The sequence below is a fragment of the Nanorana parkeri genome, unplaced genomic scaffold, assembly GCF_000935625.1.
Source record: "Nanorana parkeri isolate BGI_ZX_2015 unplaced genomic scaffold, ASM93562v1 scaffold242, whole genome shotgun sequence".
In the NCBI taxonomy this organism is placed as follows: domain Eukaryota; kingdom Metazoa; phylum Chordata; class Amphibia; order Anura; family Dicroglossidae; genus Nanorana; species Nanorana parkeri.
This window is the reverse complement of record NW_017306510.1, coordinates 1,264,144-1,292,131: the sequence shown is the minus strand read 5'-3', so window position 1 is coordinate 1,292,131 and position 27,988 is coordinate 1,264,144. Positions and strand designations below refer to the sequence as shown.

Sequence of the window (27,988 nt, the reverse complement as noted above, 5' to 3'; positions counted from 1 at the left end):
GACGCACTTTATCACTGACCGCTGATAGGAGCATGTCTAATGCTCCTATGCCTGTTGCAACCTCTCAGCTCCATCTGATGGTTGCCTCTGCACCTACCCCAGTCTAGTCAGCTGTGGGCTGATCAGGCTAATCAGCCTGGCGACACGCCCCTCACAGCTTGGGGGTTGATTAGTGGTGCGCTATTTAAGCATCACAAGCCATGGGCTCTTGTTTCCTAGTCTTGCCCTGCACTCAGCTTGATTGTGTATAGTAGTCTTGTACCAGTTCCTGCCTTGTATTGTAGTCCTTTCTTGATCCTGTATCATAGTCTTTGTTGTTCCTGGGGCCACATGTGACATTTATGGCCAGAGTGTATAGTTGAAGTCCTGGGGGCATCCGAGAACCGGTAGCGTATATTGCCTTATGGGAAAGGCAGCTGCTAAAGGTGAAGAGACTCGCCACTATACACTCTGACCAAGGTGCCTGCGTCTGGTCCGGACATTGTCACAAGCCAGCCAAAAAGTGTACTGACTGATTTGCACAGGTCCTGCATTTCAGCTGCAATCAGGTCTCGTTTCTTGTGCACACCAGTGGGTTCCTGTATCCTGGGACAAGTATTCCTCCTGTATTTTTTGGAAACTCTGTTATCTGTGGAGCCTGTCCTAAGCTGTGCATTTTTGTTCTGCCCAATTTGAGGATTTAAATCCAGACAACATCCATTTATTTCTGCAAGCTGTTACCAAATTGCTCTCTGAACTTGGCAACCCGGTCAGGTTGCATATCTGCTTGAAGGGGTATTATTTAAGGTGGCTGAAGATTTTCTAGATTGTAACCGCTATCTGCATGAAGATCCTGTCAAGTTTATTGAATTCCTAGTCTGTGTTAAGGGTGGCTTGCAAACTCAACCTCACTATTCAGTTCTTGCTGCTGCTTTTGAAGTGTAGTGCCCCCTGCTCTAAGATCACATTCCAGACTTTTAAATCCACCACCCAACCAGACTCTGTGAGTGCACTGTGCCTGTTGCCCATAGCAATTGCTCCTGCTCCAGTCCAGTCTTTAGTGCTCCAGTTCAACCTGCTCCTATAGGCTTATGCCCATGCAGTGATCCTATGACTGTTGTGTTTCCCAAAAAACTGATATCCAAGTCAAGCTTCTTTGTCCCCAACACTAAATCTTTGAGGAAGAACTATTCTTGATAGGGATGCACAGATACCGGTATTTCAGTATCGAGTACCAGTATATTTATTTTGGTACTCGCGAATACCGATACCAGAAGTCCCATTTAAGGAAGCCAGATGGCATGTAATGACTCGCAACCCGGGCTTCCCGATTGGCAGGGAAGCCGTCCCCATGCTTCTCGTCCCTAGGTGGCGAGAAAGCATAGAGCCGGCTTTTTGGCCAATCAGGAAGCCGGGCACGGCCACGGTGTAATGACGTGGCTTCCTGATTGGGCCGAGAAGCCGACTCCATGCTCCCTCGTCACAAGTGGCTGGGAATCGGAGCATTTTGGCCAGTAAGAGTACTCGGCCAAATACTCGGCACCGATACAGATACTAGTATCGGTGCATCCCTACATTTTGAACATGAGCATACAAAGGAAGACCTCTCTATCAACTCTAAGATATCTGTAGAATATCTGCCAGCTATGATGTCCCTTACTGCCTCTCCATCTTCTGATTTTGTCTCTTCCAAATTAAAGACAGCCTCTTCTGAACTTTGCCTGACCCTTGCATCCCTGGGATGCTGCCTGAGCCATGCGTCCCAGGGACGCTGCCTGAGCCATGCGTCCCAGGGACGCTGCCTGAGCCATGCGTCCCTGCGACGCTGCCTGAGCCTTGCATACCTGGGACGCTGCCTGAGCCTTGCATCCCACCAGTGACCACTAACATAAGGGGTCATTACACTGACCACTAACATCATAGGTCATTACACTGACCATCAACATAAGAGTACATTTCACCAATGACCACCAACCACAATGTTCATTAGTGTAAGGGGGCACTTTACCACTTCACCAAAAATCCATTGATCAAGCCAATAATTTGTTTGTTTTGAATTCTACTTGCTCACCACCATGGCTTCTCTCTAATATATGTGTTGTGCCTATATTATAGCATACTTACTTTGTCTGTTGTAAGGATTTCCATGAGAAGGCTCAGGCATTATAGTTTCTATCCTAAATGAAAAACATAGAGAAATAGTGAACAAATAAACAAAAATTCTGAAACAGCAGCACATTTACCTAAACTTTCTAGGTCATTTATGGTGTTTGATCTAGCTTTAACAGCAAAAGGTGCATATATTATGTTAACACATCCCTCTAGATACCTGGTTTGATTATGGTAACCTGCAGTATATCCAGTAGTACTTCTGCTATTAGATACCCTTTATTGCCCCTGATTCCCTCCACACCACTTATAGGGAAGGCAGTAAGTAGAAACAGTACATCCTGCCTATCATATATATAATGAAAGGGCTGGAGAAACCCCAGAACCTACATTATATATTAAAGTAGAAGAAGAAGGTATTTCAACAATGGGGTGTGCAAATGCCCAAAGGGAGAAAAGAAAAGGGGCTTTTTAGAAAACAATCCCAGACCTCAAAAGTAAAATCTTAGAAAAACATTGTTTTATACTAAATGCAATAATATTAGAGTTAGAATATTGAATGCTTACGTGCATATATCTCCACGTTTAGTTGATCAGAAGCATGAGAGCAATTGTATATATATAAGGATTGCCACACACGATGCAGGTGTGCTCTCTCCGACGCGACCCCTCCACCTGCATCGTGTGTGGCAATCCTTTGCTCGACAGAACCAATTCCTATTTGAATATAAATACAGTTGCTCTCATCACATCCTTGTGCTCATGCTTCTGAACAACTAAACGTGGAGATATATGCACGTAAGCATTAAATATTCTAACTCTAATATTATTGCATTTAGTATGATTGGCCTAATGAATATAATGATGATTCTGTTAATAAGATTAAGTGCAGCTCCCTAGTCTCCTCACATATGGTTTTTTTCCTATTTTTTACTCTAGGATACATATACTTTTTCTCCTGCTCTCTTCCCCTGAAGAAGCCCTGCTTGGGCGAAACATGTTGGGACATACAGGAGCACTCATATAACTTTGAAAACAAGCAACTGCAGATTTAATATATTGTACGGTATTGTCACCGGATGATGAATGCATTCGCATATGTTTTCACCTGTGATTTGTTCCTTTGACTTTTTTTTGTGCTTTTTAATAATGTTTAAAATGATATCTTCAATAAATGTTTTTCTAAGATTTTACTTTTGAGGTCTGGGATTGTTTTCTAAAAAGCCCCTTTTCTTTTCTCCCTTTGGGCATTTGCACACCCCATTGTGGAAATACCTTCTTCTTCTACATTACAGCCCGGGGTGTGCAACTTCCAGTACCTCTATATTTCATTCGCAACACATGTCTACTAATGTTATTTCTTGATTATATATTAAAGGCAGTCTTCTTTTCCTGTCTTCCTTAAAAACCTCTTTCCCCAGATAAAAACCCAAGAAAATAGTAAGCAAAATATAAATCCTGACTAAAGTGACACATGAATCTGGAACATCTCACTGGTTAAGAGTTTTAAATAAAGCCTTTTTACCTTTTCTCTTCATCATCCATCAATATGGCGTCATCCATCAATATGGCGTATGTTCTTATTTCCATCTCCAGCAGGTCTTTTAGGTATTTCAGTATTCTACTGTCAGAAGTCAATTTCTCAGCTTCAGATCTTACTTTTACCAATGCATTTTCTAGCTTTAAAACTGTTCCCTGTATATTTTCCAGATGTGCAGTGTAACCAGCTTTGATTTCATATAATTCTGACTCCCGAGCAGATTTCTTGGGAAAAATGGACACCATATAATTTGTTTAAAAGGACATTTCTGCTATTACCATATTGACATTAAACAACATAAAAAACATAGAGGTAGAATATTTATCATTTGTACATTTGTAGCAGCTATGATGACATATAATACACATTACACACTAAAGATTCATCGCTAGACTCATTTGGAGTTTGTTGTGTGTAGTAGCAACTAGAGCATTGAAAGGTTCAAGCCAATTAAAAGACTGTTAAAGTTGCAAGTAGATGATGCTCTGTGTGTGTCATTTTGGGGGGATATGGCACTGTTGGCCAAGATCTCTTCCGGGTTTTCAAATGTTCTTCCTCTAAGTTGAGGCAAGGAAAGAGAGAGTGTTCAGGCTTTGCGGTCTAATAAAATACTGCTAGCTAACTCTAAAGCTGAAAGTTTCAAACGTTTGTGCAAATGAGCCGAAACTTCCCAGTAAAGAGATTTTTTTGTTTAACAATTAGCGGTTGTGTGGACTACAATTACTCCTTTTGCAAAATGTCTGTGGGCCACTAGGAAGGGGTTGATAATGGCTAAAGAGAGACCAAAGGTGTAGACTCGGTGGGGATCTCAGAAGAAGCAGCAAGGTGAAGAGAACTTAGGGATGGAGTTGACCAGATGTGAAGACTTTTTATGATGGGTATTGTAAGTTTCCTTCTATGAAACCTGGAAAGAAATAGGTGATTGTTTGCTGTCTGCAACTGGAGAAGCATTAGTGGAGCACCAATAAACCAATGTCCTAGTGATGTCCTGTCTATGACAAACAGGAAAAGCACTAGTGGATGGGTAATAGGCCTGAAGCTTAGTGAGGTCCATTTAATGATATTGGAAGAAGCTGTTTTTAAGAGTGCACACTGTCCAGCCTGCAGCCAAGAAATCTGGTACCAATTTCTGCTATTGAGGGGTGCTCCCTAAGAACAGCCTGCATGCTAATGTAAGATGTCACTTTCATATAGTACAATGTTTTCTAAAAATGAAGGTTTCTCTTGTGAACCCCATATTACACTCTACAGACAGGGCCAGATTTCCCACAAGGCCAACCAAGGCCCGTCCTTGGGGCAGCAGGGAATAGAGGGGCAGCAGGGGTGTGGAATTCCTATCTCCCAATGACCGGGAACTGCAGTTTCCGGGCGCCGGGCAGGTAGTTGTCTTCTACATTTAGCCCAGCTTTGGGCAAGGAGAGCTAAATGTACAGCGGGGAAGCCACAGCTTGTTTTGTAAAAGTGATCTCTGCCATGTCGCCTGGGGCACATTGAGGAACCTGGCCTTGGGGCAGCAGAGAAAGTAAATCCGGCCCTGTCTACAGATCCATCTGAATTGTTATGTGCAGTCTTGGTACCTTCTGCATCTGTTATGTATAAGACATGGCCTTACTTGTGCCAGCATGGGATGTGAAACAGTTGTAATGCTCATTATTTTGCAACTAACATACAGTTGTAATTAGAAAACTACTACTAGTCTTCGCTCCCTAGCAGCTGTAGAGATTTCAGGACATTATTTCATATAGTATATATTTAGCTCAAGCTGCCTGTCCACCACTGGAAAAAGGAACAAATGGCAGGACATTAAGTGTGAGTGACAACATGAAATTCTGTTCCTCCACAATAACTGGTATATTTATTCTTTAACTATAGAAGCATTGCAGATAGGATCTGACTAATATGCAGAAAAATTGGAAACCCCATTTGTATATAATAAACACAACTATATCTTACCAAGCTATGGTGAACCTCAAGTTCAGTCTCTAGCTCCTGCACGCTCATTCTCAACATAGACAGATGTCTCTTTTGACTTTGAAGGAGTTCTATATCCTTGCTGTCTTGCGTGGTGGTTTCCTTAAACTGCAAGAAGATACATTGCTTTTATAATTGTCTTTCATTTAGTCAACATTCATTCACCTTAATGTGTCATATTGATCCTATTTAGAAGATTGCAAAATTGTATATATGTTTCTTCTTTTCTAGATGTTATCTCACCAAAAAAAAAAACTTGTAATTTTATATACCAAAGAGTATAATTGTTATAATTTTATTATCCAGCAGTGGGACTAGCACACGTTGGGACCCGATCATGGGCTTTTGTGGAGGAGTCATCCATTTATATTTTATTAGTCACATTTCATGGAGGACTTGTTTAATTAAGAACCTGGAATGTCTTTAGACATTTTATGCAATATAAATTACAGTGGACTATATGATTTTGGAGAGTAAACCCAATGAGGTTCATTGATATCGTACTCAAGGTGGATTGCAGACATCATCATAGCTCTATGTAACAGGGTACTTTTGCGGTATCTATACCTTATGAGACACTCCATACATATTCAACTGGGTTTCTTCTGATGTGTTGTCTGAGTGGCATTACTGAGAGAAAATGTGACCTATAACCTTCTGTCTTTAGTGAATGGATTTTGTCCGCTACATACCTGGGGAACCACACATTAATGTTTATCCGGAGCTGACGGAGTAATCAGTAAAAAGACAAAATATTTGCTGGGCAGCTTTAGGATTCTCTTTATGCGACACACCTAAAGGATTTCAGCCCTTAATACGTTGGTGATGTTTATGGACTCATATACATATGTGTGGATTCCCCATGTTTACATACAGTATATCAAACCAAGTTAATACTGGACAGCACAGTGGAGTAGTGGTTAGTGCTTCTGCCTTGTAGCACTGGGGGTCCTACTACGGATCTTGGCCAGGTCACTATCACACAAGCAGTTTGCATGTTCTCCCTGTGCTTGCGTGGGTTTCCTCTAGGTACTCTGGTTTCCTCCCACACTCCAAATACATGCTGGTAGGTTAATTGGCTCCTCTCTAAATTGGCCCTTGTATGTATGTATGTATGTATGTATGTATGTATGTATGCGAGTTAGGGACCTTAGATTGTAAGCTCCTTGAGGGAAGGGACTAATGTGAATGTACAATGTGTAAATTGTTGGCACTATAAAAATACCAGTAATAAATAAATACTATTTACATTTTATTGTGTATGGAGGATATCTTATATTCCTTTTTTTTTCTTTTGTGGGTTTTCTTTGGCGTGCGTTTGGGGTTTTTGATATTTAAACAAAGAGATTTTTAGATATTTATGCTATTTATCCTTTTTGAGTGTCAGATACCATATGGTCCATGGATGTTTAACAAGTGGAAATGTATGCATTTATATAATTGTTATAATAGCTTATGCAGAAGTCAAGCATGCAAACTGATGAAAGGCTGTGCATATTTTAAGCAATGTTTATTAATTAATGGTTGATGTGACTTTGCATTTCACATGCTTACTCTTCCATATTTTTTATATCAAAATAAATATCGAGATTAATAAACTAGCCACTAGAGGGAGCAAATAAACATGTTCCCCCCTTCTTAATAACTGTTAAGATGACACAGGGAGTGCATTGTTTTTATTAAGTCGGCTGACTCATAAGGAATACTTTATTAAAGGAGTAGAGGATGTTCCCTTAGCAAAGTGAATGCTCCCTTTGGTAAACATGGAGAAGCTGTGTTCATTGTACATTGTGTCCCCATGTACATTTCTAACTAAAAAATATATATACCATTTTTTTTAAATTCTTAAATTGAAAACATTATTTACATCCAGCTGATCTCTTTCAGAAGAATAACAGGGTTTTTGTACTTACTGTAAAATCCATATCTTGAAGTTCATGAAGTGACACAGGATTAGTAGTTATTCTGATAGGAATGGGTTATACTGCCACTTTCAGGAGGATTTGGCCACTGGCAAAAAAGACCCTGTGTTTGATGGTAGACATTATGAGAGGTCAATTTCTTAGCTTTTAAAAGCATTGGAATTACTGAATATGATAGACCAGGGGTGGCCACAATTTTTCATCTGGAGATCTACTTTTCAAATGACGAGCTCATTGAGATCTACCAACGAAAAAACACCTGCATTCAGGGGCGGGAGGGGGCGTGGTGGTGCATTAAATTCAAAGCCACCACAGGCAGGCCCCTCGCCCACAATGCGATCGCCTGCACCGAAATGCAGGCACTAATGTGCCTGCGTTTCGGGTGTGGGCGGGGGGCATGGCTGGGTGCCATTTACTTTAATAAAACCACACCCCCTCCCGCCCCTGAACGCAGGGAGTCGGTCGGCTTACATTCCAGTGCGTCCTAGAGGCCCCGGCGTCCTGTCCTCCCACGATGCTCGTGTGGCCGACCTTGCACTTGGGGAGAGGTGTCCCTCCCCTTTCCATCTGCCACATTCAGCCGACAGCCGCATGAGCACCGCGGGAGCAAAGCCGTAGCCAGCTCCTTTTGCGCCCGAGGCAAGAATAAAAAAACATGTGCCCCCTCCCAACAGGCATGTAATGTCACCCATATTTTTTATTTTATTTTTATTGTTTCTTATTTAATGTTTATTTTTTGTTACTCTCGGGGGGCGGCTTCGGGGAAATATTAGGGGTCTAGACAGCCTCCCAATATTTCCTTTTTAAAATAGAAAAAGAAATTGAGGACACAAAGTCCTCAATCTCTTTTTCTGCAGCCTCCGTTCTAAATTAATGGAAAGCACAGAGGCTTCCCATTCATTCAGAAAATATTTTACTATCACCAGTTTCTGAATGGGGAGGAGCCTCTGTAGTGAGTGCTTCTCCCCATTGAGAACTCATGAATGAGCAGGAAGTGATGTAAATCACATTCTGTTCATTCATAACTGGGGACACATAGTGCTATGTGTCCCCAGTTATTTACAAACACTGGAGTGATCAGCTGATCGCTCCAGTGTTTGTCCTGCACAGAGGATCGGAACATATCACTGTTATGTACAGATCCTCTGCCGCTCGACCACGCACGTGTGGGGCTCAGCTTCTCCTCTGGATCCCCCCCTGCTCTCCCGGCAGAGGCAGCGGCGGATCCGAGGAGAAGTGAAAGAAGCGCTGCAGCCGCGGGGGGATGGGCGGAGCCGCTGTCACAGAACTAAGGCCGAGCGGTGAGGGGAGAGAGAGGCGCCGGCTGTCAGATCCAGGCCGAGCGTCTCTCTCTCTCCTCACCGCTCGGCCTTAGTTCTGTGAAAGCGGCTCCGTCCTCCGCCGCGGGCTGCATCGGTTCTTTCACTTCTTCTTGGATCCCCGCTGCATACAGATGGGGAGAGCAGCGGGGATCCAGAGAAGCACCACGGGTGGGAGGAGAGGCCATCGCGATTTACCACTGATCCCTACGCGATCGACTGGTAGAGCGCAATCGACCTTATGGGCACCCCTGAGATAGACTCTTGCCTCTCAAGACCTTGGTTTCAACAGTCATGCCGTTAAAGCCAACAACCTAAAACAGGGAGGTAAACCAAACCTTGAGACAGAAGAGCTGGTCAATCTGGAAGAGCCCATGGAGGGCCAGAAGTTAGAAGAAGTCAGAGTACCACATCTACTAATCAGAAGCTATGAGTATCACCACTGCCACAGCTCTATAGGATGAAATCACTCGGTGACTAACCCAGTACCCAGAAATCAGGATAGCGCCACTGGTACAGCCTAGTGCCCAAAGGTTGAGTTCTAGAGTTGTCATGAACTCTTCGGTCCAACAGAAGCCGGGTATGGCTTCCAAAGAGGTGCCAAGGGTTAACTGAGCTGGATAACTGCACATTGAAATCAGATCAGCAGCATGCAGATGAAGTCTTGATTTAAGAAAAAACTATCTTGAGGAAAAGAAAAAGGGCTAGCAAAATAAAAGAGGGAAAGCTTTTCTCGACAGAGAAAATACATAAATCTTCCTAGTACATTTATTATTATTTTATTATTTATAACTGGCTTGGGATTGGCTTTTTTGTTTGCTGATGTCCAAATTCACTGTGGCATTATAACCCCTTCCTGTTAGAATAACTGCTGATCCTGTGTCCTTTAATGATAAGAATCAAAAAATCATTAGAAGACTATGCATTTCCTTTATTAATGTTGATGATTGTGTTTTTTTATTTAAAATATATAGATTAGATTTCACATAGATAATACATTTTTATAGAACCTTTAAATGTAACATAGTTCTCCAAACCTTTTCCACAAGCAAGGATTCATAGTGCTGTTGATGATGATTTGCTATGGCTTTGTACTGCTCTCTCATCTTCTCCAGAGCACCCGTGAGCTCTGTTGGTAGCACACTGTCCACCTCAACATTCACTTTGCGCTTAGATTTTTCCTGTAGAAGATGTTCTCTTTCCTACAAATAAAACAATAATTATATATAGGTATAGGGCCCTTTCTTTAAAAGACTGTACAGCGTTTCAGTATCCTTGCCTCCTGCTGCTGGGGGAGACAGAACAGAGTGAGAAGAGATCTGGGATTGGTTGCAGAGTAGCCTGTGTAAGAACTTTTACCCAAAGGACTGGAAAGCCTCTCCAGACTCACCAAAGCAAGAATAGATGGGAAATATTCCAATGGGGACACTATTTCTGCTGACCCTGTTGACCGCAAGGGGTTTTCCTGTCTTAGGAGAGATTTCCTCTCACTTCCTGTTGTGGCTATCAGACAGGATGTGAAAGGAAATCTCCCCAATGTGAAACAGATTTCAAAAAGAAGCTGAAAGGGGTTATAACGCTCCCTTTTTTTAAGTTTTTGCTTAAGTTATACTTTAAATATACCACTGAAATAATTGTGTTTATATTTCTTTAACCAGTGCAATAAAAACCTGTTGATTCTGCCAAAAAAATCCAGTTCTGTCATGTGCACTCTGCAGTGCTATCTCAAGGTGTCTTATCTTACTGCAGAGGTTAGCTCCCTGGACTACAGAACACCTTTCTCCTATATTATGAAGAGAAAGGGAGGCCTACTGTAGACATACTGTACTTCAACATACTGTACTTCCTGACCCAGGGTGACAACACTGCTTCTCCACAGACAAAGGACAGTAAGGGAGCATTGTCACCCTAGGGCAGGAGGTGTGTTATTGGCAGGATCATTGATGACTGATGCTTAGTGATAGGCCCGTTCTGTCACATAAAATTGGAGAGGAGAGTCCTTAGCCCTGTTTTAGCGCCAATAGCTCAGAGCTTATTTCAATTACCCGGATATAAATTGAGCTAATGGAACCTCAAGTTCAACCAAGGAGGGCCGATTTTTGAACATGTTGAGAGACAACTTCATGGACCAGATGGTCTAGGTCCCAACTAGAAAAAATGCCATCCTAGATTTAATCATTACTAATAATGCGGAGTGAATTGAGGATATTGTTATTGGGGAGACTCTGGGCAATAGTGACCACAACATGATCACTTTCAATATTGAATACAGGAAAAGCAAGAGGGCTGGTAGGACAAAAACCCTCAATTTCAGAAGGGCCAACTTTGATAGACTGCGCCACCTAGTGGGGGACATCAAATGGGAAAATTTATTTCAAAATCTAAACACGGACCAAAAGTGGGAATGTTTTAAAAACAAATTCAAATTGCCATTGCCAAATGTATACCGTTGGGTAATAAAAGTAAAAGATCACAAACAAAACCTGTATGGTTGAATAAAAATGTAAAGCATCACATAAAGGAAAAGTGAATGGCTTTCATAAAATATAAGATAGAGGGGACGGCATTGGCATTCCACAACTATAAAGAAAGCAATAAAAGATGCAAACTAGCAATACGGACGGCTAAAATAGAGTGCGAAAGACATATTGCCATAGATATTTAAAAAAAATTCACACACACACACAATAGGTTGGACTTGATGGACATGTGTCTTTATTCAACCTCAAATACTATGTAACTATGTAACTTATGGCTTCCCTTCCTTGCTCTTGGCACCTGAGTGGAGAGGAAGGGATTTAAAAGAAAGGTGAATATGTGCCAGAAACAGAACATTAAAATAAACTTTTTTTCTACACAGACTAATCAAAGAATCGCGTAAAAAATTATTTTATCAAGATTGGGAGTCTAACTTTAATAGCTCAGATGGGTTACCTCTTTATGATCCTGCATAAGGTTCTTCAGTTCCCCAGTTAAGATCTGTTCCTCAACTTCCAAACAGCGTGTCTCCATCTGCAGACCAGTGCTGGCAGCTTTGAGCTTCTTCACATCATCCTTTATAGTATCTTGCAAAGTTAATTCTGCAACATACCTATACGATTTGGAGGGAAATATTTAATAGTTGTGTTGTATTTCACCGTTGTCCAACTTTCATGTATTTATTGTGCCTCATTTTTCACAATTCTATTTCAATTCTAACTTTTAATGTTAGTTGATTATCTTTGCAGTCAGCATCTTTTCTGAATAACCTCTACAAATAAAATCAGACGGGATAGTTTGATAGCTTATTTTTCCAGCCTGTGAACCCTAAGCTTAAAAGTTTTTAAGGCCAGCGTATATAGGAATTGCTTTTCTACCCATATAAGTCAATAGAAATGCAAAAGTATCTTGAAGCAGGTAAGGAGGAGGTCAGAAGGAGGCCAAATGCAAGTTCAGAAGCATTTGTAGGAATTCTAAAGGATCTGAGAATCGTCAAATGTGAGGGGGGTGGGCAACTATATGGCAGATGAGGTTTAGTGTTGAAAAATGTAAAGTAATGCATTTTGGGGTTAAAAATAGGCAAGAGGAATACATATTAATGGGTGCTCCACTAGGGAAGTCAGAAATGGAAAAAGATTTGGGGGTCATAGTAGACCACAGATTGAATAGCGGCATGCAATGCCGGGCTGTGGCAAACAAGGTTAGCAGAGTACTATCTTCTATTAAAAAGGGAATGTTCTGTAGAGATAAAGCAATTATTTTGCCGCTTTATAGATCACTGGTTTGGCCTCATCTTGAGTATGCAGTTTAGTTTTGGTCACATGTCTACAGAAAGGATGTCCTTGAGCTAGAGAGAGTCCAGAGAAGGGCAACTGAACTAATTCAGGGGCTGGTGGACCAAAGCTACGAGACAAGGTTGCTAAATTTAAACTTGCTCATGCTAGAAGTGAGGCGATTAAGAGGGGACATGATTTTTATGTACAAAGTGTTGCCATCACTGTCTCTCTATAAACTGGCTGAGTTCTTTAAGTACTTTGGGGTGCAGGTTATCTGGTCCTAATGCTTTATTTGCATTAAGTTTTTCAAGTCTTTGTTGAACCCCAGCTACCGTCAACCACTCCATCTCCATTAAACCCATCTTTTTCCTGAGTATATACTGAAGAGATAATATAGAAGTTCATAGGTGAACTTCTATATTAGATTTTATGTTATATCACTGCTAAAAATGCTACTGAGACTAAATTTCTGGCAATGGAGCAGTAAGAGAGCAGTATACCGGTGGTGTAGGTTACTCCGTAGGATAATATAAATTAACTCAAAGACCAAAGGGTTTGAATTTACACGCTCACCATATAGGTGATCAAATCATTCCATAGGCTATGCGGTACACATAGTTTAGTACACTCTAATAAAACATAGTAAATTGATTTCTTCTATTGCCTTCACTTTGTTATATCCAAAGTAAAGTGAATCAGATTGGCTGAAATTGCTCTAGGTCAATGTCTCCTTTGAAATATTCTAATGTTGGTGTATGTATCTCCCCGGTGGGGGCTCAGGTGGTAAGATCTCTACCCCTGAATTTCTAGGTCGTCACTCGTTACAGTTGCCATGGTCAATATATTGGATTCTATTTCTTTCTTTTTTAAAGCCAACCTTCAGCCAAAACCTTTGATTTCCCTTTATTCTGTACAAAGTAGGGAAGTGTAAAAGCAGTGTCCGATCCCATTAGGGATAATTCTTCTCACTTCCTGTATGGTCATCATGACTATTCACATGACTTTTGACACATCACTATTTTTTTAATAGTGGGGAATAGTGTAGAACTTCTTTTTATTGTTACGTGTGTCCTGGTCGGTAACTCCCCTTCACCAGGACAAGAAGTGAGCTGAAATCTACCCAGACAGCAAGAAAAAAAAAACGTTCTAAATCTTCCACTATCTGTCCAACATTAAAAAAAAAAAGTAGGAAGAGGACCAAGACTTCACAGATATTGAAAACCAAGTTAAGGATTACAGATGGGGAGATTCTACCACTGGAGTTCCCTCTTTTGGGTGGGTTTTTAATATAGTCAAAGTTTTCACTTTATTAGTTGCTTTTGGTAGAGCTGCACGCATGGAATGATTGTCAAGAACTAATAGATTATTTTAATACAATCAGCCATTCCTTTTTCCTTTCTTCAATTTCATCACACAGAGAAACCTTTGAGTTTCTGGTAATCTGTAGAACCAGGGTGGTCATGCATAACATGATCTGCATAAAAGAAACCTATTACTGTGGAAACAATGGAACTCACTTCTCCTTAAAGCAGTCTGCTGCTGTTTTCGTGTTCTCAATATTCAGCCACAACCCGGCATTAGCTTGTTTTGCACTTCTTATCTGAGGAACAAACAAAAAACTATTTTAGCTAAATAAGTTTGTTTTTGAGGGTAAATAGTTGTTTTTTATTTACATACACTCAATGCACACTTCCACAGACATTGCCCAGGAAAAGTCAACATGTCTGGAATCAACCAACCAGACTTTTGGAAAGGTAGGCCTCTGATGTCTCAATCCTGAGCTTCGGCCTCTACCTTTTTTATATTGTCACATACGTACATACATGTTAAACACAGGACACACACACACACATAATCGCTCATTCGAGAATACCTATAGGTATTTTCTCACATATCAGAAGAAGAACATACATTTTAGGATCACCATCTTGATTTATGTGATTTATATGCCATATATTTTGTAATTTTTTTTTTTTTAACGTGTCCAAATCTCGTCTTTTATACTTGGTAAATTTTGAGACTGAGGTTTTTTTTTTTCGCACAGTAAAAACATTTGAGTTTTTGCTAAATAGATGAAGCTCATAAACTTGAGCGCAAATCCTGTATAACATACAACATTTTGGGCCTTTTTTTATTTTATAGATCTTCCAATTTGAGAACATATATAGTGGAAGGGATTTTTTTTCTTTTTGGATTTCGGAATCTGATTTAGTTTATTATTCAGATTTCGGATTCGGAATTCGGTTCGTTATTCGGATTTTGGATATGTCTTAATTTTAGTTTCAGAATGATCTACAACAGGAAGTCACATGACCATGCCTGTAATGCAACCCCTAACAGCCCCAAAAAACATCTGATTGGCCAGAGAACAGTCACATGCCCAATTTAGTTTAGTTTTGAATTAAATTCATAGGGATCCAAAATGTTGGATTTCTTCGCATTCAGACGACACATTCAAATTCGGAAATTTGGATGCATCTGAATGTCCGAATTTAGCAAAATGCATGCAAATATCAATTCGTAACGAAACAAAATGTATATGTCTTGTTCTGAAATGTTAGACGTTTTTTAAGCTTATCTCAGCTAATTCTTCACTTCTGATGAGTGCCAGGAAAATGTCCCAACATCTATATTTAAACAGATAGCACAGACCATGGAAAAGCGGATGTTGATTGTCCAAGAACAGGATAGGAGGTTATTTGTCAAAATATTGCATTGTTCTAGTGTATTTACTTTATTTTCACCTGGTAATACAGTAGCCGGCAAGACTCACTCACCGTACTGTATCTATGGAGGAACAGTGTATTCCCTTAGGACAGGGCTCAAAATTTCCACTCGCCTGCTCACATTTGGCGAGTAGAAATAAGGTGAGGGCGAGCGGAAATTTGGGTCTCCAAGTACCGGTCCGCAGGCCAACTCCGGCCCGCGAGGCGGTACTATGTGACTATGCAGACCGCGTACCTGACTTGCGGGAGCAGCTCCACGGTCTGCATCTGTGTCGGAGCAGCTTCTTTCGGCCGGAGCTCTGACAGTTCTGAGCTCCGGCCGAAAGAAAGGATGTATGTGAGGAGGATCCTGGTTATGCCTGATGCCTTGTTATCTAGGTGTGATTTGTGAGATCTGCTGCAGACCTCACTACTCACCCCCAGATAACCAGGGATCGATCCTGCTCACAGCCTCCTCCCTGCAAAGACATGAACAGGTGAGGGGGCTGGGGGGGGAGTGTATTATTATTTTGTGTGTGGGGGGGGGTTAATAAGGGGGGGGAGTATATTATTTTATGTGTGTGTGGGGCTTATAACGGGGGGGGAGTGTATTTTGTTGTGTGTGGGGGGAATTTTATTATTATATTTGTGCGGGGGGTGGAGGGGGTGTACCGTTGAGAAGTGTATTACTGTGTTTTAAGCTGCCCATACACCTTACAACCATCGCACGACTTTCGTCATGCGATGGTTGTAAGGTCATTAAAATCTCGTATGATTTGCCCATCTTGGACAGGCAGATCGTACTTGCGATGATTGCAGTGCTGAGCGGGTAGTGTGCGCTTGCGCACACTGGCCTGTGCGGCATTCGTCTTCCGAGCCCGCTGGAAAACCTGCCGAAAATCGTACGATTTTTGGCGGGTTGGTGGCGTGGTCGGAAGACGAATGCCGCACGGGCCGGAGTGCGCAAGCGGCCCGTACGACCTTATAGTAGAAGCGGTCGCACGCTGCCCATACACCTGCCGATTATCGTACGATCACGGGATCACCCATAACTATGGTACGATAATCGGCAGGTGTATGGACACCTTTAGTGTATGTGTATATTAGGCCCCATTCACACCTACAGTATATTTCAGGTGTGATTAGAGATTCCTGTGTCAGGAACTTGCATTTTCCTGCAGCAGGAATCCCTAATCTGCCATTTACAATCGGCAATTAAGGCCGGGCCAGGGTAAGGGTTAAGTGGGGCAACTGGTGGCTAGTAACTCTCAAGGCCTGGCTAGTAGCTCAGGACTTGAAATTTTGAGCCCTGCCTTAGGACATAGGATATGTTATGAACACAGAACATCACAACATACTGGGGTGGTTTTCTATAGCCCTAACACTAGGGATGCACTGATACCGAGTACTCTCCCAAATGCTACAATATGTACTCCCGATACCGGGACTTCCGATCAGAAGGAGATTTCTTCAGAATGGCAGTGCCATGAGAGAACATGGAGTCAGCTTCCCGGGCAAATCAGGAAGCCAGGCAGTGGGTAATGACTCGCCACTCGGCTTCTTGATTGGCCGGGAAGCTGCTTCCATGCTAGTGGAAATACCAGTATCGGCGATTACCAACAGATAAATATCGGTACTCAATACCAAAAAAACAGTATTGGTGCATCCCTATCTAACACACTTCTTAATATCATTGAGATAACACCGTGCAGAGGAACATGCAAGCTCTCCATTTCTGGCAGGCTTAACAGGTATTTCTTACACTTTTGAAGCAGATATAATAAAACCCTTTCATTTGCATGTTTAACGGGCAAAAAAGGAATACGTAACAGAAGTTGTGATAGGGCTACTTTAGTGTAAGGAGTGTTTAGAAAAGATAAGGATTTTTACTCAACAACTCAAGCCCTTGCAGCGTAATGGGCGCAATCGTCGTTTTCGCAGGTATGTGCACCTGACGCATGTTTACATGCGTGTATGTAGGGGTGGGGACTTTAAAAAAATGTTGTTTTTTTATTCTTTTTTTATGTGTAACTTTAAAAAAAATTGTGGGAAACTTTAATTTTTTTTCCTATTATTATGTTTTTTTCACTTAACTTTATTGCTATCACAGAGGGGGCTGAGAAACTGGGCGCACGTCACGGGACCTCATACAAGCGATCTGCCAGCTCTATAGCCGGCGGATCGCTTGTATATAAACGGGCATCGCTGCCTGTTTTCAAATGACGTGCATTTCCCGCTCGCGCGCGCCGTGTACACACGCCCAGTTACATCCAAGAAGCTCCCGGCCGGCCGGGAGGTAGTTAAACTACTACTGCTGGTCTTGTTCTCAGTGCCCAGTACTAACCTACCTAGAGTTTGGGAGCACCATGCATATTTATCCCTGCTTTATCAGTAAAGATTAACAAATTATAGGCAGAACTTGTAAACATATACAGTAATTCTAGAAGCTGTTAGCCATCTCTCCATGGTCAGTCAACATTGGTGGCTTTGCCAGATATAGACCCAGTGCAGATATCTTCCATTGTTTACTCATTTATTAAATATTATGGCGGGGAATATTTAAAACCTGGCACTGTAATTTCTTCAGTGGTTAGTGTTTTGCACAATAGATATTTTAGTGGTGCCCTGTACACCTCCCATCAATGTAATTACTATATTATACAGTAAATAAGAAACAGATAAAGATCTCAATACTTTTTCCATGCTTTTTGTGCAAGCTTTTTGTTGACACATTTATTTCCAGAGGGTTGAAGCTGCCCTTTGTTTATGAAAAGATAACCTGTTCTTGTTGGCTTATGTGGTTTGCAATTCATTCAAAGGATGCCGATATCAACATGCATATATTGTTTTGATATTCAATGTAACCATTGTCTTATTACTAGCCTAACCTACTGTGTGTTCCAACTACAGAGAGAATGATCTGTGGTTAGATAGTAAAAGATAACATGTGCTATATTATTTGATGGGAAGACAAATAATTATACTTGAATACAAACAATCTGTGGAGTAAGAAAATGTTAACTAGCTGCTGATCGGGCATTCACAATTTGGGGAACCTGCTATTCTAACAGGACATTTAAAAACATCTTTGTTTATACAGCAGTGCGTGAGTCAGGCACGCTTCAAGTGCTGTCATTAAACAGCGCAGATCATATGAAAAATAGTCAGAGTGGCTCAGGTGCCACCAACTTTCTAAGGGGGGAAAGAGGGACATTTTTTATAGCAGAAGTATGTAGGTAAAGGACGCAATGCTGCCACATCCACAGTTACTTGACCATTAATCAAGAATACGTAAAAAATGATTGGTTGAATCCACAAATCTTTTTTACTTCACTTAATTGCCTTAAAATTGTTTTTTTGAAAACATATGCAATAGTTTAAGTTGGATGAAAGGTTTAGTGTAGTACAGCCCTTCTTAGGGAAACATGACATTTTAACGAGGTCTATATATACTTTAGGGCAAAAAAAGGGACCCCCCTTATCACCTGGGTCAACCTGGGATATCACCAATACCTCCCCCTTTATCACCCACGTAAACCTGCTTGATCACCAATACCCGCTTTAAATTTTTAGGCCGAATCAGCTGCCTGACGTCCTGTGCATGCTGGGGACCTCACCTCGGCAGCCTTCCTGTGAAGGCACTTGTTTACAGCACCAGCCGCACATCTCCTCCTCCTTACTGGGGAGACCCCGCACAGCCCTCCTGTATTGCTGGGATTTGAAGTCTTCTATACCTGGTGGTATTCTGTATTGCTGTATAGCGTATTGCTGAGATTTGTAGTCCCTCTACAGTTTGGAGTCTGTGGCAGAACTACCAGGGTCGCAGCGGGACAAATGCAACCAGGCCCTGGCATTCCACCACTGTCCTAAAATCATTAGTATGTCACATGACACACACAAAAAAAGGTATCTGTAAATGGTATCGGCGAGTACTTGAGAAAGTATCGATACTTGTACTCTGTCTTGAAAAAATGGTATTGGTGCATCCCTAGGTTAAACCTATAAAAATATAGCTTTTGCTGTTTTATTTATGTTAGATATTGACCTGTGGACTGTCACTAATCTGTAATTCATCACTTAGGGGCTCATCTCTAAAAAATAAAAAAAGCAATACTGCATATTTACAAGGAACAGCGATGTTCTATAAAGAAATTGAGGGGGCTTTTTTTAAAAGAGTGGAGAGGACAGCCCAGTCATGTGACCTGGCAAAATCTCATGTCCCATTCTCCTCCTTTCATGGACCTCTCTCTACTTTGTCAAGCAGACAGAACTCAATGGGGCTTCACTAGTCACACACAGCTGCTGGATTTTTATGAATGAGATGTGCCACAGTAGCCGTTGCATAGTGGTGCTAATTGGAGAGTGCATAATATTATCCACTCCCCATTGCAAATTATCACCTTAGAGTGGCTCCTATAACTTTAGGGTCACTTGTAACCTCTAACTTACCACACTCATCTGACCTCTGTAGACAATCTTGATGTCATACTGGTAACCATGATGGAACCATCGCTGCAGAACATTTATTAAAAAAGTGGACAGTTAAGATTTTTCACTATAGATTATGGCTTTTAGCACACTATAGGTGACAGAAGGGCACAACTATTCATAGACGGTTCTCCTGCTGCCCAGCTTTACAACAAGCTCATTAGAAATATCTTATATGATGCTGGAATATTTTTTGCATAACCAGTTCCTAAAAAAGAGTTACCTAACATTACCAAGATCACTTTTCACTGGGCTATGGCTATTAAAAGACACCAAGCTTTTAGTAAAATCTGAGTATCTCTTGTTACTAAAACAAATACCTTAGTGGGCAGTTTTAAATGAAACTTAAGTAGATGTCTATTTTGCAAACTACAGTATCACACCAGAATAGAACCAGCTTACTGCTGTACTGAGCGTCACTTGTGCAATAATTTAGTGCAGTAATATTCTGAGCCCAGGCTGCGGGGTGATGCCACCCCAAAGGGGATGATCCAATGACAGCCTGGACGCAGAGGAAGAAGGTTGAATAATGCTGGCTGTCATTCTAACCGATAGACTGGGGACACCTAGTGACAGAGAAGAAGGACTCCTACATATTAAAGGGCAATGTCTCTTTCAAGCCTACAGTTAAAGTGGACCTTAATCCCCTTTCCCTAAAAGTCAGAACTCTTTTCAGTGCTACCCCTGCACTGCAATGGTCAACTGCTCATTTAGGTCTAGGAGCTCAAATAAAGCATACTCACCTGATCCTCAACCCTGCCTAGCTGCTGGAGCGATCCCCACAGTCTCTTTTCCCCCGGGCTGTGACAGTCTAAGACCTGCTGACGTCATCACGTCTATGCAAGGTCCATTCACTTAGGTTAAACCTGAGGATGCCAAGGAATATATCGCAGCCGAAGCGGGTGGGGGCAGGGAGGTGAGCGTTGACCAAGATTTGGGATCGGATGAGTATCTTTTTTTTATTCAGCTCCCTACACCAAAATGAGCAAATTTTGGAGATCTGTCTACATTTTTGCTTTCACTTACAATTACTGTTTTACCACTTCCTGATTGAGTGAGGCACTGATGATGTAGCCCTGGCCTCACAGATGCATCTTGGGAAGGCTACATCACCAATGGCTCCCTGGGAAATATCATCTGTAAACTGCAAACTCTTGTGACACCTTGGGGGAAAGGCATTTTATTCCCCCTCAGATGATGTGCACTGTCACATATTCCAGGAGGTAAACCCAGAGTTCCAGGAAGTAAAGGGAGATGGATTAATCTGCTCTTAGTGAAAATGGCCACCATGAGAAGAATGGGAGGAAAATAAAAATAAAGTATGCAATAAATAAAAATCCTGAAATGATCTATAAGGATTTCTTTGTAGATTGCTATTACTAAACATTTCTAAAAGGTGCCTCTGTTGTCATTTTTAAGATAAGGGTGAAGTTCCATTTAAGACAGTCATAGTTGCAACACAAGACACAGAGAGCGCCTCCATCGCATAAAAACTTTTTAATAAACGAATAAAAAAATGGTATAAAAGGTACTCACAAAGGAAGAATAAAAACAGGCATAAAAGGGTCAGAACGAAAGGTGCGTATCCACCGGCTATTCGTCTTCCCTGGTAGTGAAGTGGTTTGCGCGTTTCAGAGGTCACACCTCCTTCCTCAGAACCAGAACAGTCATAGTTATTCAATGCCAGTTGGGCTGCCAGGTATAGTCTAAATGCTTAGCATGTGTATCAGCTAGCTGTCACATGAATATGTGAACGAGGAGGAGCTTAAAGAGGCATGGTCACCTTGCGCATTCTGTGTGAAGTTGCCCCCTAACCCACTGATATTTCTCTAGTGATCCTCCACAACTCCTTCCTCTGTTGCAACTGCCACCAAAACCCCTGGTGCTGCAACCTACAGGAAGCAGTTGCATTATTTGACAGTGCTCAGGCTTGGCTATTGGCCACTAGTCCCATTGCATCATGGTTGGTGGTCACATTATCCTCCATACTAGGGATGCACCGATACTTGTATTGGAATTGGTTCCGATACCGAGTATTTATACAAGTACTTGTACTCGCCCAAATGCCTATCCCAATACCGGAACTTCTGATATCAGGAAGCCGGACAGCTTGTCATTACATGCTGCCCGGCTTCCCGGGAAACCGGCTCCATGCTCTTTTGTCACTTGGTGACGAGAAGGAATGGATCCGGCTTTCTGGTCAATCAAGAAGCCGGGTGGCGTGTAATAACTACCCTTCCTGATTGGCCAGCTTTTCAACCAATCAGGAAGTCGGGTGGCGAGTCATTACCCGCCCCCCACTTCATAATGGGCCAGAAATCTGGCTCCATGCTTCCTCATCACCTGGTGACGAGGTAGCATGGAGCCAGCTTCCCAGCCAATCATGAGGCTGGGCGCTGTGTAATGACTCGCGTGTGACCTTCCCCCATTGACAATGCATGGGTCTAGAAGCCAAATGCTGGGCCAGAGCACTGTCACATGTACACCTGGAACTTCAACAAACATGCTGATCAGGAATGTCAGAGAAAAGTCAGGAGTTTGTTACTGACTCAAAGTACTAAAAACCTAATGGGTCAGAATAGCAAGCCAGGCAACTAGCATTTTCATAAAGAATGGAAGCCATGGCATCCTTTATGTGTAACTCATAGTAGGTTTTCTTTAAGGGTCCATTCACACCATATTGTTGTGTTAAATGCACTGTATCCATCTATTTAGCACATGCTATTGTGCATGCATTACCATTCATTTGAATGGCACCCCAATGCACCTCCCAACACGGCACAACACACAGTACCACAATAAAAAAAGTAATGCATGCACTGCTTTATTTCACAGCAATGCAGTGTATTGCGGCACAGCACGTTGTGCTGGAGTCGGCAGGTGCATTGGAGTGCCGTTCAGATAAATGGCAGTGCAGCACATCTAGTGCACAGTACCGCAGGCCAGCTGAGCTGTGTGATAGCATGCGCAAAACATATAGATACTGGGCGTGTAATGCTGTGCTGTGGTGTGAATGGGTCCTAAATTGTACCACAAGCTAGAACTTTTTTTGTAAAAAGTGGGCAGTTAACAACCTGAACATTGTCAGCTTTTTTTCTATACATAATTAATTAATGTTCCTTGGACCCTCTGGGGAGATTTCCCTTCTACTCCTGTTCTAGAAACACAACAGGAAATGAAAGGAAATATCTCCAAAGTGAGGGTAAATCCACTCTTCTGGAGCTGTCAGCAGAGGATGTGTCTCCATTGTAGGATTTCTCTTCACCTGCTTCATATAACCACCAAATTATAGACTTTCCATCACTTTCTGTCCTGGGAACAATGGTCACAGGATGAGTAAAGAGGGTGAGTCTCTACACAACACTAAAAACCTGTCAGGTTTTAAACTTCACACTGTATCCAACACGCTTTATTTTCTAGCACAGTGTGTGTGTTTGTTTTTTTTTATATATACAGTATATGTATAATTTTATAATGTATAATGATATATTTCTATTTGCAAACGGTTATGTTTATAAATTAAAGCCTATCTCCGGAAAAACCCTTGGGTCTAACCCTGCGCTGCCTGCTTTTGTCTAGGGGTATTCTTTAAAGCAGTTTTACTTACCTGATCCCTGCAAGCTCCTCCTCCCCCTCTGCTCCAGAGGTCCGAGGCCTACTGATGTGCTCATATACAGTACAATGCAGGACCCATAGCCCATCATTAGATGTGAGGACACTGAGGGACAGTCTACAGCCAGGGTGGAGGGGAAAGAGGTGAGCGTTGACTGCCAGGGGGAGAGGGGAACAGGTAAGAAAAACTGTTTTAAAGAATCCCCCTAGAAAATAATAAGTAATAAGGGGGTAGCCCCACTGCATGGGAAGAATTATTTTGTATTCGTAGATAGAATTTACGGATAATAATAAGTAGAAGAAATTGATTATTTTACCTGACTTTCCAGATCGTCGATCGTCTTTAGATAAGAACTGTGGTCGTGGCCTGTTGCCCGTTTCTCAGACACCTTTTTGATCTTCTCCTCCAGCTGTTGGCTGGACTCTTCCAGTGTCCGCACTCTCTCAAGATAAGCCGCCAAGCGATCATTTAATTTTATCAAGACGTCCTTCTGACTGGGACAGCAAAAATCCGCACTTGCCTTCCTATTTCCATGGATCAGTCTGTGCCCGTTGTCTTGTCTTTTTGTCCTGACCAAATCGTCTACTCGCCAGAGGGACATTATGAACGGAGAATGATTAGAAAATCCAGCAGGAGCTAGCAGTGCAGTCTTGCTAGTTTAGGACATGATTAGAAGAATGATTATACAGCTCCCATAGTAACACAAACTAAGTAAATTGTATTGCTTAACTTTAGCTGCCTGTTATTGGCTCAGCAAGTGAACCATGCCAACCGGCTCAGATTTCACTCACCTTGGGTAATAATTTCTCTACTATTTACCTTGCTTGCTTTGCCTTGAGGGATTGTCAGGTTTGCAGTGGGCGATTACTCACCATGCAGCTTGGTCTGGCCTGGCTGAAAACTCTAAGCTGGAAGTGTGAGACATTCCTGGAATGCCAGTGGTGACAGGGATCAAAAATACCTGCTTGTAAACTCACAGAGCTAAAACCGGCTGGCTGGGAAGGAGATAGTGAGACAGAGGTTGGTTTATTCTACGCTGCCTGGGGATATGTACTGTTCAGTTTGGAACATGGGATTTACATAAAGAATAATAGCCCATTGATGTGCACTAGAAAGAGGATTTAGTGACAGTAGCCTTACTTCACCTGTGCTGCTGCTGTTGTTTTATAGTTCACCCCATTTTGCAGGTTACGTGGAATAGCATATAGCATCAGGGTTAAAGCCAGCTCTCCTCATGGCTGGGACACACGCTGCCATCTTTGCAGCCTTTGGGGTGCATGGTTGTGGGTGGGCCAAGGTCTAGTAGCACAACCACTTCACTCGCTTTTAGTATTCACGTGTATCATACCTCCCAACTTTCTGAGATGAGAAAGGACATCTTTCAGTACAAAGTATGTAGGGAAACATACACCCCCGCCATGAAGAATTAATATGTAAAAATGATTGGTGCTTTTTTTCATCGCTGTTTTTTCTTTATACTGACTTTTCACAATAAAAAGTACAATCATTTAGGGCAGTGGTCCCCAACCCCCGGTCCGCGGTCCCCCCCCCCTCAGCGGGCCACGGTAAAATTATTAAACGTTGACCGGTCCACGGCGATAAAAAGGTTGGGGAGCACTGATTTAGGGGGTTGTTAACTAAGCTGCCAAAGGCAGCCGAGTGAATAACCGAGCCGAAGTTGAGGGAGCCAAACCCCATTAGGCTATTCCCTAAAGCTGTGTACGGCTATTTTTAGCCATACATCGGCTGGTTTCGGCTCACTTCTCTTCAGTTCAGCTGAACAGCCTCAGCACGTTCGGATGAACCGGAGGGAAGAACCCATTCGTCTCAGCCAATCCAACAGCTGGATCAGCTGAGGCGAACGTTCGGCAGTTCATTCCCTGCTGTTGGCCCCTATTCTCATAGCAGCCGAACACCAGAGGTTGAATAGCTGAATGCTGCCGTGCAGCATTTGGCTCGGTCATTCTGTTCGCTACATCAGAGGTAGCGAAGAGAATGAAAATGACATGTAAACAAAAGAAAACAAAAAGGTAGGAATATTAGGAGGGACCCCCTAGATAAAAAAAGTGTGGGGTTCCCCCCAAAAGTCATACCAGGCCCTTTAGGTCTGGTAGGCATTTTAAGAGGGGAAAAACCGTGTGGTCCCCCGTAAAAGTCTCAATCAGACCAATAATCTGGTCACTGGCCTGGCAGGGTAGAAAAAGGGGTGGGCGAGCAAGTGCCCCCTCTTCCCCCCGCTCCATACCATACCATACAAAAGCAGGCGGTAGTATCTCCTAGTAAAACATAGATACTATTTTTCACATCAGATGCTTACCTTTCTGTAATCCTATTAAGGAGATTCCCCTTACTACTTCATCCAGTGACAGCATGTCACGAGGAAAAGAAATAAGGGTAAATCTTTAGGGACCCATTCACACTTCTTTATTCCTGTGCATTGTGTCAGGTGTTAATGTGCATTGCGTTGAGGCAGTCTATTTGTTTTGAATGGGCTGACAATGTGTAGGATGGGACCAAAAAACTGACATGCAACATTTTTTCCAGAAGCAGTGCCTAAACATATGGTAGTGTGTTACCATGCCTTGTGGTGTCTTGCAACACATGTGCGTCGGAGCTGTGTTTTTGTGTCAAAATGAAAGTTACTGCATTTACCAAATTTCAAAGGTGTGAATGGCTTCTAACTCTAACTATGAAGTGCTAAGACAACAAAGGGAGCACAAAAGACCTGGAGAACTCATGAGGGTTAAAATGTTAATTATTTGTTCAATGTCTGTGCAAGTGGTGTAAGTTTCTGAATTTGATTTGGTATAAGCCTCTTGTCATTGGGCGGACAGCTGCCTCTGGATAGGGGGGCATTACGGCCAATCAGAGTTAGCAAAGAACATGCTGAAAAATGGAGACTATCTAGAAAGAGATACAAATCCTTTAGCATGTATTACAGCTTTTGTTTTTGTTTTTTATCCATGATTATTATTTTTGGCCTGCAGTGAATGAATTCCAGTGTCCACCTTGACAAACAGGTTTCTCTGGGGCCCAGTTTGGGCTTTAGGTCACTGCTCAGGTTTTTTGGAATTTGCCAAAGGAAAACTATGTGCAATTAATCAGTAAGGCAAGTCTTTTTTCTTTCTAATAGTCTCCAGAAATGTGCTATTTTCCATTTTGTTGCTGCCTCATCCCACCCTTGGGACTCATTCCCACCAGCTGTGTTGGGTTTGTCAGTCTCATTGGGCAGTGTTGCCCAATGTAGTTCCAACGCAAGAACAAGTCAATTTTCTTTATGTCCTATGGCTTCACTTCACATCAACACAATGCTTTTATGTGCACTAAAAAGGGTAGGACAATTTAAGGCAATGTGTTCCGATGTGCGTAGGATTTATAGTAGGGCTGTGAAAATAAAAGATTAATTTCTCGTTTAATCGTTAAACTTTTTGATCGATTAAAATTATTTTGATCGCTAATGAAAACACTCACCTCTCTGCCGGCTTCCGGGAGTTCCGTTGGCTAACGAAGGGGGGAGGAGTCCGGTGACGCCGGTGTCACCGGACTCCTCCCCCTTCCCTTCGTTAGCCGTCATGGACATTGATGTCACCGGACTCCTTCCCCCTTCCTCAAGTGGCTCCGTCGGATAAAGAAGGGAAGGGGGAGGAGTCAGGTGACAATGTCCATGACGGCTAACGAAGGGAAGGGGGAGGAGTCCGGTGACGTCGATGTCCGTGACATCACTCGACTCCTCCCCCCGTCGTTAGCCGACGGAGCCACTTGGGCCGGTGAGTTTGCCCAAGAAACTTTCTGCACAAGCGCCAGCCAAGGCATTGGCCTATACACATACAGCACAGCAATGAAGTAATACAATGAACTAGGATCACACTAATCCAGCACGTTATTATTCAGGGTTGCCCCCCTCAAGCGGCGGCCATATTGAGTGGGGCACGTGAGATTAATAACGTGCTGGATTAGTGTGATCCTAGTACATTTTATTACTTCATTGCTGTGCTGTATGTGTATAGGCCAATGTAGTTGGATCTGTATGTGCGTTATAATTAATCGAAATTAATCGATGTAAAAAATTTTTAGATTACTCGATCACGAAAATTTTAATCATTACCAGCCCTACTTTATAGCTAAAAAACAAGGAAGCAATGCAAATAATTTAACAACACATTGCAGAGCATTTCCTTTTGTGCAACATTTTACAATTGGTGCACTAGTCATTTCAAACCCTTCAAAGTGAACCATAATTTGGCACACCCAGGAATGCTTCCATGTGCCTTTATATTTGGGGACTGACCATAGTTTATCTGGTCCACTGACTATACAGACTGTGAAGGAAGGGCACAGATGCACATTGACAGAGAGTGTGATGAACAGGCACAGACAAACACATACTATAAAGGCCAGGCACAGATGTACTTTAAGAGATGCAGACACTAACAGAAGCAGCAAGTGACACAAACAAATACTTCCACAGACCTTGACCTTGAAATGTGTGTTCACCAATGCTATAAGCCTGGCAAACAAATTGGAGGAACTGGAACTCTTACCACTCGGAGAGGAATATGACCTAGTGGGAATAGCAGAAACCTGGCT

General features: G+C 42.3%; 1 protein-coding gene across 1 annotated transcript; it reads right to left on the bottom strand.

Moving 5' to 3' along the window:
• Positions 1-9,841: 9,841 nt before the first annotated feature.
• On the bottom strand, positions 9,842-24,243 carry LOC108787104 (keratin, type I cytoskeletal 12-like). Its single transcript, XM_018556561.1, has 4 exons — positions 23,718-24,243; positions 14,113-14,195; positions 11,775-11,931; positions 9,842-10,042 (listed from the first exon to the last, which is right to left on the bottom strand). The coding sequence occupies exons 1-4, from the start codon at positions 24,000-24,002 to the stop codon at positions 9,842-9,844; spliced, it is 726 nt and encodes a 241-aa protein (XP_018412063.1). The 5' UTR covers positions 24,003-24,243.
• Positions 24,244-27,988: the final 3,745 nt, after the last annotated feature.

Excerpts from the sequence above, each read along its gene's own strand:
- LOC108787104 (XM_018556561.1), bottom strand. The coding sequence starts at position 24,002 with ATGTCCCTCTGGCGAGTAGACGATTTGGTCAGGACAAAAAGACAAGAC. Across the intron at positions 11,932-14,112 it reads GCAGACTGCTTTAAGGAGAA|GTATGTTGCAGAATTAACTT; the intron begins GTGAGTTCCATT and ends CAAATCGTATAG. Across the intron at positions 10,043-11,774 it reads TTATGCAGGATCATAAAGAG|GAAAGAGAACATCTTCTACA; the intron begins GTAACCCATCTG and ends TTTTATTTGTAG.